Source organism: Gopherus evgoodei, chromosome 18 (genome assembly GCF_007399415.2).
Source record: "Gopherus evgoodei ecotype Sinaloan lineage chromosome 18, rGopEvg1_v1.p, whole genome shotgun sequence".
In the NCBI taxonomy this organism is placed as follows: Eukaryota; Metazoa; Chordata; order Testudines; family Testudinidae; genus Gopherus; species Gopherus evgoodei.
In genome coordinates this window covers 12354633-12369104 of record NC_044339.1, presented here as the reverse complement: position 1 = coordinate 12369104, position 14472 = coordinate 12354633, and the positions used below count along the sequence as shown (strand labels likewise).

The following is a 14472-nucleotide window of genomic DNA, read 5'->3' as shown; positions in this document are numbered from 1 at the left end:
GAACCAATGGCTAGCACAGTGGAGCCCCGATCCCTGACTGAGGCCTCTGAGTGCTACCACAGTACAAATAAAACCTGAATCATTCAAATGCTGCAGTCTGTTAGGGGCCCAAATTTCATAGAATCGTAGGAGTGGAAGGGATCTTGAGAGGTCATCTAGTCCAGTCCCCTGCAGTCCTGGCAGGACTGAGTAATATCTAGACCATCACTGAAATTCAGTGGGAATTGTATGCCCAATTTCTTTAAATTCTTTTGAAACTCCCAGCCTTGTACCACGACCTTTCCCATTGTCTAGCACGGTCCCTGGTCAGCCTCTTGCTTGCTAATAGCATTGTAACTGTTCTGAGATGCAGTGCATGAACTAGCTGGAGAGCGCTGTTGGTCTCTCTGGCCTGTCCAGAAGCAGGAAGGTGAGGTTAAATCACTTACTACCAAGAAAAGAGGCGAACCTGCATGCTTACAGGAATCAGTCGGATGACTAGTGTTTTTCTGATTTGCTCTCTTTCCTCTTTGAGTCATGCCAAAGCTATTTCTGCCCTTACACAGACGATGTTGAGTCATTGCTTTCTGGACCTTATCCACGAAGTATCGTGCTTTGGCCGCCTCCACCATGTGTTTTGATAGGGACTTTTGTTGTTTGGCTTCTCATTGTGGACTTAGAAGCTAATGTTGCAAAGGTGATCATGCTGAAGCTACCCAGAGTCTGACTAAATCAACAATGGGGCTGGAGACTGTGAGAGGTCAGTCAGAAGTGATTCATGTTTATTATTCTGGGAAAACAACTGACTTCCCTGCCTTTCCCATGAATTAAAAATCTCTTTGCCAGGACTTCTAGAGAAGCCTTAGTGTATTCTTTAGAAAATGTCAGTGGGAGGCTGTAAAGGGCTTATCATGGCTCCTTTTTAAATCTGATAGATGCCCCGTTTGCGTGGACGCACACATTTGTACTGAAATTTCCCTTTCTGGCTGTGCTGATAATTTCATCTGAGGTCTGTGCCCAGTCATCCTTTTGGGAGATCAGTTTCCATGTTAGTTTGCTCTTAGACCATGGTGGCTTCTGACAAGTCTTGCTCAATGCTAGTTCTGCCGTATTGACCAAACTGTTTTGTTGAAGAATTGAGTACAAACTCAGCTCACCAGTGGAATTTCAAGAAGGCAGTGTAGTCTAATGGGCAGAGCACCAGACGGAGAGATGGGTTTTATTATTTGTTCTGCCACCCTCTCTGTGCCGATTTCCCCATCGGTAAAAAGAGGTTATTTATACTTTGCCACCTTTTGTAAAGTGCTTTGAGATCTATGGGTGGAAAGTGCTAATCGTTATACTAAAGGATCAGCAATCCGTCCCTCCCCCTTTATTAAACAACAACCACCACCCCTGTCTTTATCTGCACATCCTGATTTCTGAATCCATACTTACCGAACTGGTCCCTGTATTAAAGTGGCTTAGAGGGAGCTGTAGAAATACACAAAGGAGCCAAGTGTAATGGTAAGAGAACACTACAGAGTTAGGGTTGGAAGGCCTTGTTGGAAATCCAGGGATTCTCCAGGTGTGTAGGTAACCAACTATTGTCGCCCAAGTGCTGTGCTATGCTACACCATGAAAAAGACAAAGCTGTTAACAATGCAGTGTTGTTGTAGTCGTGTCGGTCCCAGGATATTAGCGAGACAAGGTGGGTGAGGTCATATCTTGTACTGGACCAACTTCTGCTGTTGAGAGAGACAAACTTTCGAGCTTACACAGAGCTCTTCTTCAAACCTGAACTCTGTGCAGGATCAAAAGCTGGTGTCTCTCACCAACAGAAGTTGGTTCGGTACAAGATATTCCCTCCACCACCTTGTCTGTCTAAAGCTGTTAGCGAGTCTATTAATGCCATCTTGTGTTGTGATCCTGGCAGACCTCTCAAGCCATGCAGCGTTGTACATGGTCAGTGTTTGGATGGTAGACCTCCAGAGAAAACCCACAGAAAGAGGTGGTGGTGGTGCTCTCCCTTCTAAGTCTGCACTGAACCAGTGCTTCAGGGTAGTGCTAGGAGGAGCTGTGCTGCGAGATAACCCCTACTCAGAAGTCCTTGCCACGTGTGATCAGGATTTCATGGGACTTCCCACAAGTGTAGGCATTTCAGTCTCATCTGTGTGGCCAAATTCCAACTCCAGTAACTATGTGCTGCCTTCTTAAATCCCTCCCCTGCAGTTTCAAGTGCTCTTCTTGCTCTAAACTGAAGCGTAATGTTGTACATGCAGTTTAAAAGCTGCTGGTTCCACCCCATGGCTGGGTGCAATGGGTACTATATATTGTTGGATGTATGTTTACCTGCTCCAGGGGCTGGATGTGGAGATTCTGAGGGCTGTTGGGGGGAGGGATTATTTCTTGACATTTTGGGGGGCCTGTTTTGCCCTTGCTCCCATGCTAACCCTCCTCTTCCCATCAGCCGGCTCCTGGCACCACACCTGGTTCAATCTCCCTGTTCCTCTTGCAGGACTGTCCAATAGCCTGGGTGAATGTCATGCTCTTTGACTACAAGGACCAGTTGAAAACAGGAGAGTGCTGCCTGCACATGTGGTCGTCATTTCCAGGTACCACAGCTGTGGTCTCCTCCAGCGGGGTGAGGAGGGGCAAGAGCTGCATCTCCTTTTAGCAGCACAGAAGGAGCAAGAGTTCTTGTATTTTACTGACACACCTTCTGCCAGCTGGTATGACTGTTGATAAGTCTGTGTTACAGTAGCACCTAGAAGCCCCACCCTGATTAGGGCCCATTGTGCTGTTCACTGGGTGCATATGTCAGGAGAGACAGACTCTACCCAGAGTTGCTCATAAGCTAGAGAGACAGGACACAGCAGGCTGGGAGGGGAAACTGGGCACAGGGAACTGAGGAGAGATGCCCTATGCTAGGCAGCAGATCAGTGTCGGAGATGAGAGTAGAACTCGGGTCTCCTGAGTCCCAGTCCAGTGCCCTGTCTGCTGAGCCATGCTGCCGAGTCTCACGCTGCCCTCCCACCTCCCTTCACTGAGCTTTGGGAATCCAGCCTGAGGATCTTTTTACTTTTTCAGATGAGAAAGGGGAGCTGTTGAACCCCATGGGCACAGTCCAGAGCAACCCCAACACAGAGAGCGCAGCAGCCCTGGTCATCTGCTTCCCCAGCGTCACACCCCATCCTGTGTACTACCCATCCTTCGAGCAGGTAAAGGGCAGGGCATCTCTCTGGATGGGTCACCTTGCTTCCTGGCCTATAGAACACAAAGTTCTAAAGTGTCCCATAGAGCAGCATAGAAGGGCTGGGTGTAAGTAGCTGGTTAATAAAGGCTGCCAAGGACTAATTGAAAGCTTTGTTCTTATCACAACACACACTGGGGTGGGTCCAGCCTGTCAGTCTCATGTAAGGCCCAGAAAATCTGCTCTCCGTAGAGAGGTGGTGAAGCACTAGGAGGGTGGTGAAGTACTGGAATGGGTTACCTAGGGAGGTGATGGAATCTCCATCTTTAAAAATGTTTTTAAGGCCCGGCTTGACTAAGCTGTGGCTGGGATAATATAGTTGGTGTTGGTCCTGTTTTGAGCAGGGGGTTGGACTAGATGACCTCCTGAGGTCTCTTCCAACCCTAATCTTCTATGATTCTATTCTATGAGCATTTGTCTGCAGACAGATTTACGAACTTGGCAAGCTGTGGTGGAAAGGGAGCTCTGCCTGTGTTTCAGCTGGGTCAGAACTTTGGGCTTCCTCTGTTAACGACCTCAGATTATCTGAATTGGCTTTGTTAAAAAAGGAAGAGTTTCCCGATCACTAGTGGAAGCTTGTTAATGCAAAACTGCCTGATTCCAAACGAGAGTAAAATTGCAGATGGGCAGTTGCAGGTCAAGAGTGAAGGGCCCAGAATTCTGCAGTGTTTACAGAAGGGCAGGTTTCTGAAAAAGCCTGTGTCTTGGCGTGAGGTTTGTGGAAAGGCGGGAAGAGAGATACAAGGGAAAATGAGTGCTGTAAGAGAGCTCCCAGCTGGCCAGCACTCACTGATAACTGAAAATGTGGTATGAGAAAGCTACATCTATTGCTCATTTCCACTGGCCAGACATCTGGAATGGAAACAGCTCCAGGAGAGGCTGTATCCGTTCCAGAAAAGGAACCGGGAATTCTGTTTTTGCTGGAAGAGGCGGCTAGTTCTGTGCAGACACGTCCATAACCGAGTGTGTCACCACCCGTGGCAGCTTGTACAAAACTATCCGCTTGGCCAGAGCACTTCCAAGAATCCATCACTCTGTTATTGCTCTGGAGGGAATGGTTTGCGTTATCTTGGACAACACTGAGCGCGGCTGTGTCTCACCTCTGCGATCATTGACTGGCGCGCCATTCTCCCAGAGGGACTTGAACTCTTGGCTTCCATGATTGCTGCCCTCTTCCCATTTCTCTACCTTCTTATTCCCGCTGGGTGCAGTGACCCCTGGTGGTGACAGCAGAACTGCATGGTTGATCACTACTGACTCTCCTGCTGCTGAACTGTCAGCAGGGCATGATTCTGCTCTGGAGGGCTTGGACACTTTCTGGGCTCTCATGAAGAGTAGCTGAAGAGTGGGCTTCCTGGTGGACATAAAGGGCAGGTGGGCTGTGAAGATGAAGGCAGACACTTCATTTAGCCTGTACTCGTATTGCAGCTGTTGGAGTTGGGGAGGAACGGAGAGTACACCCGTGCCGCATCAGAGGATCCAGAGGAGGCAAGTGTCTGGCATCATCCAGCCAACTTCTGTCAGGTCTGACAGGCGCTCCCTACGGAACTGCACACATGGGTCTCCTTTAGTGCTTTTTCTGGGAGACCTGCCCCCTACTCCATCCTCAGCCAGCTGCCCTCAGCTCTGCATGGGCCTGGCTTTCCTGGGAGAGGGGCCCCACAAGCTGTGTCCAGTGTCCATCCTGGCTCCTTTCCCCACTTGTGTTGTGCACCCTAATAGCTCCCCTTGGGGCCCAGCCTTGCAGCATCTCCCCGGGAACGGAGAGAACTGCCAGGCCATTTCAGATTCAGACTGAACCCCATACGTTCCTCTGAGCAGAAGCAGCAGCTGAGGGAGATCCTGGAGCGAAGGAGCCACACCGAACTCTATGAGCATGAGAAGGACCTGGTGTGGAAGATGAGGTACGAGATCCGGGACCAGTACCCAGAGGCCTTGGCAAAGCTCCTCATCATCACCAAGTGGAACAAACATGAGGATGTTGCCCAGGTGAGGCTGGGGTGGGTGAGGACCATGGGTCAAGTAGCCAGCCCAGATTACAGAGTCTGGGGACCCCAAAAGCAGGGGACAGTGCGTGGCTGCTTTTGTCTTCCCTTTTCCATCGGCCTTTGCTCTGTGCACAGGCACATCGGGGTGTCCCCAGCCCCTTCAGGTCCTGAGATCTCAGAGCTTGTGGATTCTGTTACGGTGCAGGCAGTATACGCTGTAGGGCTTTTGGGTTAGGACTTGGGGAGCTGGCTCCCGGTTCCGTTGGGTACAATGAGACCTTATCCCCTGTGAACTCCCTTGAACCATCTCTGATAAAGTCAAAGTTCTGCTGTGTTCTGGGCTTTGCAGTCTCTGGGCGCTAAACAAGAGACAGATGAAAACTATCCTTGCCCCCCAAGAGCATACTCAGCTGCCGAGGCCAAAACAAATGCAACCTTGTCAGGTAGTAAAGTGTTCTAGGCTCAAGGCCTGGCTCCTTGCATCAGCCTCTCCTGATGGCTTAGATGCTGACCCCTCCATGGTCTCCGCTTCCTTTCTGAGTCCTTGTTTCACACCTCGTTCTCGCCCCTGCAGATGATCTCCCTGCTCCGGTCCTGGCCGGAGCTGCCTGTCCTGAATGCCCTGGAGCTGCTGGATTTTAGCTTCCCTGATCGCTATGTTGGTTCCTTCACAATCAACTCATTAAAAAAGCTGACGTAAGTACACACCCTGGGTGGAAGCTGTGGAGAAGCTTTCTGATTGGCTGTAGGGTGGCAGAGGAGGATTATGGGCAAATGCTTGAGTCTCTTCTGTACATGTAAGTACAATTGATGCAGCCAAGGTAATGTTTTCTTTGATCTTTCTTTTCCTTCCCCAGAGATGACGAATTGTTCCAGTATCTGCTGCAGCTTGTCCAGGTGCTCAAGTATGAATCCTACTTAGACTGTGAATTAACCAAGTTCCTACTGGACAGAGCTTTAGCCAATCGCAAAATAGGACACTTTCTGTTTTGGCATCTCAGGTAAAGAGCGACCTTATTTCAGACTCTGCTTGGGTAACCATGTAAAACCAGCATTTACTGAAATCCTGATTGCACAGGATTGTGTGTATATGAGAGAGAAAGAGAGAGACTTGGTTCAATACACGTATTGAAAGGCTATTGATCATTCTTACCCAGTCTCTTTCAGGTGAAGTATTTCTATGGTTGTCAGACTTCCAGGAGTGCAGTTCTGAATGTGACTGTAAACATGGCATTTCTTCTCTTGCTGATTCCATATCAAATGGGACTCATTTGACAAGTAAAAAGATGTTGAGTACAGTTTTCAAAAGTACCTTAGTGACTTGGGAGCTTAAGACACGTTGATTTCCCAGGAGACTCAGGCTTCTAGGTCAATTTAGGTGCTTTTGACTGTTTCACATGTTATTTCTAACTGCCAGCGTGGCAAACTCACCCTGGAATCGGAGAAGCAAGATGGTGATATATTTTTAGACTCCAGATTGCTAAGATTCTAAACATTCTGGGACAGACCAGGCCTGATCCACACCCAAAGTTGCACTAGTTTAACAAGGGGTATGATGGTGCACTGACTTAATTAAACCTTGTGTGTGGAGACACACTTTTATCAGGTTAACTCTGACTTGTATCAGTTTAGCTTGCACCTGTAATTTACGTTGGTGATCCTGATGTAAAAGTTGCATTTTCAGGGCACGCTTTCCCTCCTCCTCTCTCCATGAAGCCTTAGACACATCTCAGTGTGTGCCCAAATTTGGTGACTGGGGGATGCTTCCACTGGGTGCCCTACAGGGGCCTGCTTTTCAGAAGGCAGGTGCTCAGCACTTTCTGAAAATTGGGCTCCTTTAAGATGTCTCAGGCTGGGTACCCGGGGATCAGTAGTCTCTGAAAATGTGGATTCAGGCTCCTCCAGGCCAGAACACTGAGGTGGTTCTCCGAAAGGAATGCTTAACAAGTTAGTCATCCAGTAAGAAGGCTCGTGGCTTCAGGCAATGAAGTTTTCTTTAGAACCTTCTGTTCTCCCCGCCCCCCATTACATAAAAGGAATCTAAATGGAGCCATTAATAATATTTTTCCTGTGCTGGTGTGAACAAGAGAACTAGTCACTAGCTGCAGAGAGTTAGGTTAGCTTTAATCTCCCTCTTTCTATAGGTCAGAGATGCACGTCCCTGCAGTCGCCCTCAGGTTTGGCCTGATTTTGGAGGCCTATTGCAGAGGCAGCAACTACCATATGAAAGTTCTAATGAAGCAGGTAAGGGCTGCTCTCAGGCAGAAGGCTGACTGTCCCTTGCTCACAGCCGCATGTTGTCTGTTGGTGTTGAAAGATTTATTTGTATTGTTGTAGTGCCTCGGAGCCTTAGTCACAGACTCAGACTCATAGACTTTAAGGCCAGAAGGGACTGTCGTGATCATCTCGTCTGTCTTCCTGCACACTGCAGTCCACAGAACCTCACCCGCTCCTGACATAGGCTCCTAACCTCTGGCTGAGTTACTGAAGTCCCAGATCATGATTTAAAGACTTCACGTTACAGAGACTCCACCATTCACATTATTTTAAATCTGCAAGTGACGTGTACCCCATGCTGCAGAGGAAGGCGAAAAACCACAGGGTCTCTGCTAATCTCACCTTGGGGGAAATTCCTTCCTGACCCCAAATATGGTGATCAGTTAGATCCTGAGCATGTGGGCAAGACCCACCAGCCAGACACCTGGGAAACAAGTTTTCTTTAGTAATTCAGAGCCCTCCTCATCCAATGTCCCATCACCGGCCGCTGGAGATATTTGCTGCTAGCAGTCGCAGATCAGCTATATGCCATCATAGGCAGCCCCACCATACCATCCCCTTCATAAACTTATCAAGTTCAGTCTTGCAGTTAGTTAGATGTTTTGCCCCTAGTGCTCCCCTTGGGAGGCTGTTCCAGAGCTTCACTCCTTTGATGGTTGGAAACCTTTGTCTAATTTCAAGCCTAAACTTGTTGTATATATCCATTTGTTCTTGTGCCAACATTGGTGCTTAACTTAAATAACAGATCTCCCTCCCTGGTATTTATCCCTCTGATATATTTATAAAGAGCGATCATATCTCCCCTCAGCCTTTGTTTGGTTAGGCTAAACAAGCCAAGCTCTTTCTCTGCTCTTCTCAGGTAGGTTTTCCATTCCTCAGATCACCCTAGTAGTCCTTCTCTGCACTGGTTCCAGTTTGAATGAATCTTTCTTAAACATGGGAGACCAGAATTGCACACAGTATTCCAGATGAGGTCTCACCAGTGCCTTGTATAATGGTACTAACACTTTCCTGTTTCCACTGGAAATATCTCACCTGATGTGTGTGAGGACTGCATTAGCCTTTTTCGCAGCTGCATCACACTGGTGGCTCTCTGGCTCATAGTCATCCTGTGATCAACAAATACACCCAGGTCTTTCTCCTTCTCTGTCGCTTCCAGCTGATAAGTCCCCAGCCTGGAGTTCATTGTATTAGGCACGGTGCAGACACTGAACAAAAGGATGCTCCTTGCCCCAAGGGACTTAGTCTGTGGAACTGATAACATCAGACTGACAGTGATAATTCTTTTTATAATGGGGTGTTAGACCCAGAGTTCCCCTCCATGTTCAGTTTTGCTCACGTCCCTTCCCACCACACACACAGTCCACGAGGTTTAGAAGTGAAGCTGCCCTCCTTCCAGCTGGTTGGTCCAGAATGGATAGGACTCTTTGCAGACCAGCAGGGCAGTGCAATGCAATGTTCACTAGTGGGGACTGAGTCAGATCTCCTGTGTCGGTTCCTAGTTCTGCTGTTGACTCACTGTCTGATTTAGTGCCATGACTTTCTGCACTTCTCTTTCCCCAGGTGGGGATTATTTAAGCACTTTACAAATCTAGGTTTCAGCCATTGGCTGACGGGCTGTAAAAGTGCAAAGCATTCTCTGTGACTGTTGGACACAGCTGTTCCAGGAGTAGACATGTGACTGTGATAGTCAGATCATAGGCCAAATCCAAGATGTGATTGCAAATCACCTCTCTGATGACACACAGCATAAACTTTAGCTCCTGAGAGGCGCTTGTGCACAACCAGATGCCGTCAGTTATACTGCAGAATAAAGACATGTTAAATTCTCCCTCCCCACACAGTGGGTTTGGTAACTTCCCCTCAGCAGAGGCCGATGGGGCACTGCCCTCTTGGCTGGTGCTCTGATGAAGCTGCATTGTTCAGTTCATGGTGAACACAGGATAGTTTGTTTGTTTATTTAAATTCTGGATGAAGTCTTAGTGCTCACAAGAGAGGAAGGAGGGCATGAGCCTAGGCTTGGGAGACCTGGATTCAAGTGACCTCGGGCAAGCCACTTAGTCCTCCTTGTGCCTCAGTTTCCCATCTGTAACATGGGGATAATAGCGCTGCCATCCCTCCGGGGCTGTGGTGAGGATCAATACGCTAAAGACTGTGAGGTGCTCAGGTACTATGGTGATGGGCCATGGAAGTACCTTAGATAAAGAGGAAGAGAGAGATTAGGAAAGGGAAGGACCCATAGGATTGTCAGCAGAACTAGCCAATGCACATCAATCAGTCGTGATCCACACCATGTGTGTTGTTCCAGTCCTGGGACCCCTACGCAGCGCTGCCAGTGCTCTTCTCACCTAACCCACAGCCCTCTCTTATTGGGCCTGCACACCGACCCTCAATTTCAGGACTGAGTCCCTACGCTGCTTTGCCAACATCCCTGCTATCCAAGTTCTGTACTTCCCCCGGGCAGCCACGGCCAAACATGCTGTGTGTAGCCAGTGTTCACTAGGGGGAGACGAGAATGAAGCCAGCCTTACCGTCCCATGTGGCCCTATAAGCAGGGTTTCTCGCTTTAATTTTTTTTTCTCTTTCTGTGTCAGGGGGAAGCACTTAATAAAATGAAAGCCTTGAATGACTTCATTAAAGTGAGCTCTCAGAAGGCCACCAAACCACAAGCCAAGGAGATGATGCATGTGTGCATGAAGCAGGAGACCTATCTCGAGGCACTTTCCAATCTCCAGTGCCCCCTGAACCCCACCGTTATTCTTGCTGAAGTTTGGTAAGGAGAATTGGTGCTCCGTGCCCTTAACTGCCATGTGGTTTTTTCATTACTGTTCGGTGGAATATCCTAGATCACTGGCTTTCCTGATCTCCAGCTCCCACCTGTGCTAGTCTCTTGTCTGTTAGGAGCATTTGCAGCTGGTTTTGCATATGAGGCTCCACTCCCCATGTCTGAGTGGGAAGAGACCCTGACTGATGAAAGGTTTCTTCCTTTTCTCTAGTGTGGATCAGTGCACTTTTATGGACTCCAAGATGAAACCATTGTGGATTGTGTTTAATAATGAAGAAGCAGGTGGAAGGGGAGTGGGCATCATTTTCAAAAATGGAGACGGTAAGTCCTGCAAGTTTTGTACCTCTGATCTCCAGGGGGCATTAATGGATATAAAACATTCCCGTGCAGTAAATGGGCTGGGGCTGGGACTCTGAACTGTGTATCATTGTTAGGTGAGGAGACTGAGGCTTTGACATCAGGATTTCCAATGGAGATCTAGCAGGCTCTTATCTAAACAGTCGTCAGGCACAGCTCTGACATTCAGACCTCCTTGTAGCCCCAGTCGTTGTAAAGAATGGGGCTGGAGCTGTGCAGGAGCCCCAGCCTCTCTTAGCAGGAGCCACTACTGGGAATGGGGAAGGAGTGCTGGGCCTGGAAGAGCTTTCAGGTATTCCTGTCCCAGGCTCTGCCAGTAGGAGTCGCTGTAGCAAGGGGTCCTGCCACAGTGCATTTTGGCTCATTGATTTCAGCTATACCTCTGTTCAGAGGGAGGCTTTCTGAAATGCCCCAGACAGCCATGGGAACAGAGCCACCAGCAAAATGAAATGCAGTAGACAAACCTGTCCCGCTCCGGGGAGAGGGAAGGCATCTAACACTGCCAGGTCCAACTGCAGTGACAGTGGGGAAACTCTGCTGCATGCAGGTGCCCCGTAGTGGTCAACTATAGAAAGTGACAAATATGGCAAACGCATCTTCCATGTGCATATGCTCTCAAGAGAGCAGGAAGGGAAAATGGGAGAAATAGAACTCTGTCTTCCTCTGTAACGTCTGACTAGATCTCCGTCAGGACATGCTGACTCTGCAGATGATCCAGCTGATGGACGTACTGTGGAAGCAGGAGGGTTTGGACCTGAGGTGAGTCATTAGCACTGAGTCACTTGTGCTATGCCCGTGGTAGTTTGCATTTTGACTGATTCACTTTGTCAGTCATCCTATATTGCCCTACCAGGGAAAGACAGAGCCAAAGCCTGAGTCTGTGGGGAGCGGGTTGTTTCAGGGGGAGATAAGAGCAGAGGTATGATTGGGTGAGGGAAAATGCAGCTGAAATCACAGTGGACATGGGAGGATTGTGTCACAGCTGCCCCTAGAGGGAACCAGTGGGTTGCTCTTACACATGAGACCAGCTGCTAACCCTATTTAGGGGGCTAATGAGAGGGAGGGCGGATGGAGGGGGCAGAATAACTGCAGCTCCTGCTCCCCTCCTACTTACCCCAAGAACCAAAGGGGAACTCTTCCAGCTCAGTGTCCCATCACCACTGCCCCCCACTGAAGATGGTGAGTGAAGTTTCCAGTTGTTGTTAATAGAGATGGGCTATTTCCATCACTATTGCTGTTATCGGCCCTGAAATTCAGTGGTTAGAGTAGGGCACAGAAAGTTGGGCTGCCTCGGCTTTATTCGAAGCTCTGCCACTGAGCCGCTGTGAAGCCTTGGGCAAGTCACACTGCTTCTTTGTACCTCCCTTTGCCCTTGCCTGTCTTTAAAATTTGGGGGGGCGGGGCATGTGTAATGAAACTGACCCGCCTCCCAGAAGGGTTATGACCAGGCTTAGTGGATGTCTGTAACATGCTTAAAGAGCCTCAGAGTAAAGGTGCTAGACAAGGGCAAAATATTTGTTTAACCCGGGCCTCCAAGCTGAGCACCTCTTTCTTCTGTGTGCCCAGTCCTCCAAGCTGCACCCTGCCCTCAGCTCACTTGGGAGTCATTGGAAGTCGAGGCGCTTGGCACCTTTGTACACTGATGCTTGTTGCTGGCTGAGTTACTCTTGGGATTTGCAGAGGTCCCCGGTTGCTGTATGTGAAATTTCAGACACGGACACACACACACCAAATCCCCTTTGTAAAGGGGAGGAGGGGGAATCCCAGAGAAAAGCCAAGACAACGTGTGTGAGGTCTCAGTGGAAGGTGTTTCTCTCATCTCTGCAGGATGACCCCTTACGGCTGCCTCTCCACAGGCGACAAGACGGGGCTGATCGAAGTCGTCCTGCACTCGGACACCATTGCCAACATCCAACTGAACAAAAGCAACATGGCAGCCACTGCAGCTTTCAACAAGGATGCGCTGCTGAACTGGCTAAAATCCAAGAACCCAGGGTAGGTGAGACTGTGTGCTCACTGCAGCTTCAGGCTTCCTTCCAGCTGGAGACAAATTCTGTTGCTATGCCCTGTTGTCACCTCCCCTCTTCTGTTGCTTCTGTTTTCCAAGCCATCCAGGAACAATGAGGAGTGCATGCTGCATCCCTGGGCTATAGCTTCATTCTTGTGCCTGTGTCCTTGCCCGATATACCAGCAAGCATCCCATGTGTCCAGGGCAGGACAAAGCTCACCACTCCCTTGGGATACAAGAGGCTTTTTTCAGGTTCACCCCAAGCCTGGGGGGCTGAGAGGTGTTGAGCTCAGCATCCACAGCTTTACTGGGAGTCATGGATGCTCATTGCTAGTTCGATCAGGCTCTTGATGCACTAAGGGATAAGGGCCTGCATCTTCCCTGTTTTGTAGAAGCCTGATGATACTAAAGGGATATAAATGAGAGGACCAGTTGGATGGCCCTGCAGGCTCGAGTTCTCTATCAGTGATGGGCTGTAATAGTGCTTCCCTCCTCCCCAAATCCACCCCGCCTGTCCCAGACCTGCAGGAACCATTAGGGATGAGTGAGGTTGTTCAGTCTCCACAGTCCTGTGAAGCCAACTGATTTGGTTAAGACTGAGCAGGAGTCCCATCCACCCTTCTCTCATGGAGGAGGGACAAGAAGAGTCTCCGGTGAAGGACCTTACAGAAAACACAGGATTGGTAGTTTATGTACGTGTCACACTGGGTTCAGCAGGTGACATGGGGTATGAGAGCGAGGAGCCCTAGGGTGAAGTATTTGTATTCAAAGTACATCATCTGTTTGGGTTTAGACTCATCTTCGTTTCTGTCCCTCGCAGTGAAGCACTAGAACAAGCCATAGAGGAGTTCACTCTTTCCTGTGCTGGGTACTGTGTGGCAACGTATGTGCTGGGCATAGGGGACCGGCACAGCGACAACATCATGATCCGGGAAACTGGCCAGGTATGGAGCGTTCGCTGGTACTGGAGATCTCATTGCTGCTGTTGGTCTCTTTGGCCATAGTGTGTGCAGGCCACTCCGAGGGGAACAGAAACATCCCAGCTGGTTTCTTGGCTATTTTCGGACCAGATCGTGTGGGAGCTGCTGAGCCCCCGATAAAGGCCCCAGACCTTCCACCCTAATAGTAGAGAATGGAAAAATTTTCCCTAGCTCTGCCCATTTGTGTGGCCAAAACAAGACTTGACTCTCAAGCGATTACATAGCTTCAGAATATATTTGCCCTTCTTTTTTGCATGCCTTGATCAGCAGTGAAATAGTTCAGGACAGTTGAAATGTCCGTATTTATTAACTAGTGTTAACACCCAATTACTAGGGGGCAAGTCACACTTCACAGCTGTTGTTTGAGGCTGTCTGCAGACTCAGGCAGAGATCACTTATGCTGGCTTCCCATTTTGAAACTTTACTTTGCTGTTACAAAGACTAGAGCCTTTAATGAAAGCTGAGGTCCCAAAGAATGTAGTTACCTGTGCTGAAATTTCACTTCCTTGGGATTTTTAATGACCGTGGGTTTCAGATCTCATCTTGAAGCTTATATTGTATCCTTCACTTCCATTATTCCAGAAGCCGCAGGCAAAGCTAGGAAGGGGAAACCCCTTTTGCCAACAGGACACATTAGACTGGGGACTGTCGTGTGGGAAGGCGTGGAAGCGCCATCTCTTGGTCAGTCTGGTTTGCAATGAGCCAAAGCCGTAGGAAACAGCCATGTACTGGCTTATGGGAAATGAACTAGAAAGAGGCCCAGTAGATTGTTAGGTGCTTGGAAGGAAGTGGACTCACCCCTGTGGCGCCTCCTGCTGGTCATCCATGGGAATTAGCTCTTCCAGTGTCCGGGAGCGCCTCCTGCA

At 49.1% G+C, this 14472-nt stretch overlaps 1 protein-coding gene across 9 annotated transcripts in view; it reads left to right on the top strand.

The window, feature by feature from the left end:
• The window catches only part of PIK3CD (phosphatidylinositol-4,5-bisphosphate 3-kinase catalytic subunit delta), a 54919-nt gene that overhangs the window by 32329 nt on the left and 8118 nt on the right, over nucleotides 1–14472 (top strand). For all 9 annotated transcript variants that reach the window (XR_003997145.1, XM_030537941.1, XM_030537942.1 and 6 more), the window contains 12 exons: nucleotides 2477–2573; nucleotides 3049–3179; nucleotides 4640–4699; nucleotides 5033–5200; nucleotides 5774–5895; nucleotides 6057–6200; nucleotides 7344–7443; nucleotides 10071–10249; nucleotides 10473–10582; nucleotides 11299–11377; nucleotides 12446–12613; nucleotides 13447–13570. Coding sequence is in view for 8 of the 9 variants with exons in the window: in XM_030537941.1 (XP_030393801.1) it covers nucleotides 2477–2573; nucleotides 3049–3179; nucleotides 4640–4699; nucleotides 5033–5200; nucleotides 5774–5895; nucleotides 6057–6200; nucleotides 7344–7443; nucleotides 10071–10249; nucleotides 10473–10582; nucleotides 11299–11377; nucleotides 12446–12613; nucleotides 13447–13570 (1482 nt within the window). In the remaining variant the exon portion in view is untranslated. The remainder of the gene's footprint in view (nucleotides 1–2476; nucleotides 2574–3048; nucleotides 3180–4639; nucleotides 4700–5032; nucleotides 5201–5773; nucleotides 5896–6056; nucleotides 6201–7343; nucleotides 7444–10070; nucleotides 10250–10472; nucleotides 10583–11298; nucleotides 11378–12445; nucleotides 12614–13446; nucleotides 13571–14472) is intronic.